Here is a 2529-nt window from a genome sequence, read left to right on the forward strand (position 1 = left end):
ATTCAATATATTCAATTTTGTTAAATTAGACTTTTCTAAAGTCCTATTTAAAAATTTAATTCTTGAAAGTTCTATATCAATTATTGAAGAAATAACTTTGTCTTTCTTTAAAAGTTTAATGATACATTTTAAGTAGTTAATTAACATAAATACATAAGAATACATCAATCCTAAATGTCTCATACTGAAAGCAAAATAATTCTTACACGATTTTGTGCACTTTTCAATTCACAGCTACTTTATTTATGGACTTTAACTGGTGACAAAAAAAATGGCTCAAAAAAATATCAGCTCCAAAAACTGACAAATGTGCAGCAAAAGATTATGAAAACATGCAGTGGTTTCATTAAATTAACAACAATAAATAGAAAAATGTAACTAACGTATTACCAGTTTGTGCCATAAATTTAGCAGCATCAGCTTGTTCCTGAGGGACCCTTTTTTCATGAACAGATCGAGGTCGCTGACTTTTAATTGTATGATCTCCCATCATTCCAAATTCTAAAGACAGAATAAAGGTATATGAAAGCTTGTGTGTAGACATTTCTCACAAATTACATTACTGTCTCATGCAAATGTTCCTACACATACCTAGAAGATATTGATTATATTCACAATTCTGAATTTGCTAGGCTGATCTGCTTGGAATATTTCTAAACTCAAGTCAGAAAACCTATAAACATGAACAAGGTTTCAAGAAACAATAACAACAGTCAATGAAATGACACATCATGTTTTAAATCAACTTAATTAACAGAAATATTGTACTCTTCTGATAATGTTTTGAAGCAATACATAAGAAAAATACAACCACAGTATTAACTGTTGTTTTTTCAGAAAGAGAATCCTGACTGGGTAGTATCTGCTTTTTTTGCCAAATAGTAATAATCACCCCCAGAAGTTTGTCAGCACTTTTCTTATTACGAGTTACTCGATTCTGTAATCTAACTTTTCTAAGGTAGGGCCATTCCCATAATGTATTATGTTTTTCTTCCAAAAATGAGGTTGCCCTTGGTGTCCTCAAAGGCTCATGAAAAACGGTGGCCTTAGGAATTCTCATTCTCTCCTGCCCTACCCCAAATAATTCCTCACCCCTTTTCTAACCACATACAAGAGAATATTTTCTCTTTTAAAAGTTATATTTATGGAATAGAAGGACTCTGGCTTTCTGTTATTCAACCTTTTGATAGTAGAGCTCCTAAGAAAGGCCAAATATTTGGGTCTAACTCAGAGGCAAATGGGGGAGAGAAAAAAATAAGTTGAACAAAATAATAGCTTGTATGTAGTATATATTTTTAAAGAACCATGTGCTTAGCATTCTGCAAGAGTTCTGTGTTTATTGAACTGTTGCTATAATTTTAATAAAACCAAAGCCCAATTCATGGAACAGTTATTAGTTTGGACTCATAGGAGTGTAAGTAGGGGTAGGCAATCTCTGAGGGGCAAGAAATTGTGGTGCTTTCTCTTCATCAAGAAAATTATTACGCCATTAAGGCCAGGTCTTTTATACATGACAAAGACGATTGGGTAAAATGTGTTCTAATGATAGTGCAGACATATTACTACAACAAATAATGTCAAAATTTGGAAGCAAATCATTTCACTAGGGGCTTATCTTTTTCCCATCAATTCTTAAATAATGTTATGCTAAGATATTACAACATCCTTTGTGCAATTAAGCAGTATATTTTGTAAGCACTAATTCTACCAACTCTTGTCTTGGATGTAAGGAGAAAAGACCAGCATATGTTTCTGTCTGTCCTGGCAAATTCCCTCATAAAAATTAAACTATGGTACCTGGCAAATTGACTTACTAGAAATTCTTTCCAGATATTCTACCCAAAAGAAACATCTCCTGAGAAATTTGAGGAATCTAAATGTGCATTTATTTTTGTCAGTTTAGATAATATCCAAAGCAGGAAATGCAAATTTTCATAAAATGTCAGTGGGTTTGATCTTGCAAAATCCATCACTGTTTTCCATTACTGCCAATATCCTTTCATTCCATTCATTTATGTACACAACATGTGCTGCCTAAATCATGTTTTACCAGGCTAATAAGAAGTATCTAACCACTTATCCTTTAATGATTTTGGAAATTTATCATTTAGAAAGTTTATATCTAGACTGTTACACACTACCCAATATTTTAAAAGATTATACACAATTAAAATGTTTCATGCCTACAACTTAATTACTCAGTAAGTAACTATATAGCCAGTTTTAATAGAAGGCAATCCTTCAATGAGGTGGCAGCATTATAATAGCCTGAAATCTCTCTTCTAAAGAGAAATAGTTTATGTGTACAGAGAGTATGATCCTGAAATTTAAGGGTCTGAGTATGTTGGTGGACAATGCTGGGATGATTTTAAAGTGTCATGTTCAATTTTTAATCATTTCTTAAGTTTAAGCACAGTTGAAATATTTATTTTTTTAAATAGCATTTAAGCAACTCATTTTACATTATTAGCTGGAATGTGATTTACATCATTCAAAAAATATATATAATATAAATTAAATTTCAATATC

General features: G+C 31.5%; 1 protein-coding gene across 1 annotated transcript in view; it reads right to left on the reverse strand.

The window, feature by feature from the left end:
• ADGRB3 (adhesion G protein-coupled receptor B3) overlaps positions 1-2529 on the reverse strand; it is an 871792-nt gene that overhangs the window by 573404 nt on the left and 295859 nt on the right. The window contains 1 exon segment of the mRNA XM_012650418.1: positions 391-501. Coding sequence (XP_012505872.1) covers positions 391-501 — 111 coding nt within the window.

The sequence above is a fragment of the Propithecus coquereli genome, unplaced genomic scaffold, assembly GCF_000956105.1.
Source record: "Propithecus coquereli isolate 6110/MARCELLA unplaced genomic scaffold, Pcoq_1.0 Scaffold324, whole genome shotgun sequence".
In the NCBI taxonomy this organism is placed as follows: Eukaryota; Metazoa; Chordata; class Mammalia; order Primates; family Indriidae; genus Propithecus; species Propithecus coquereli.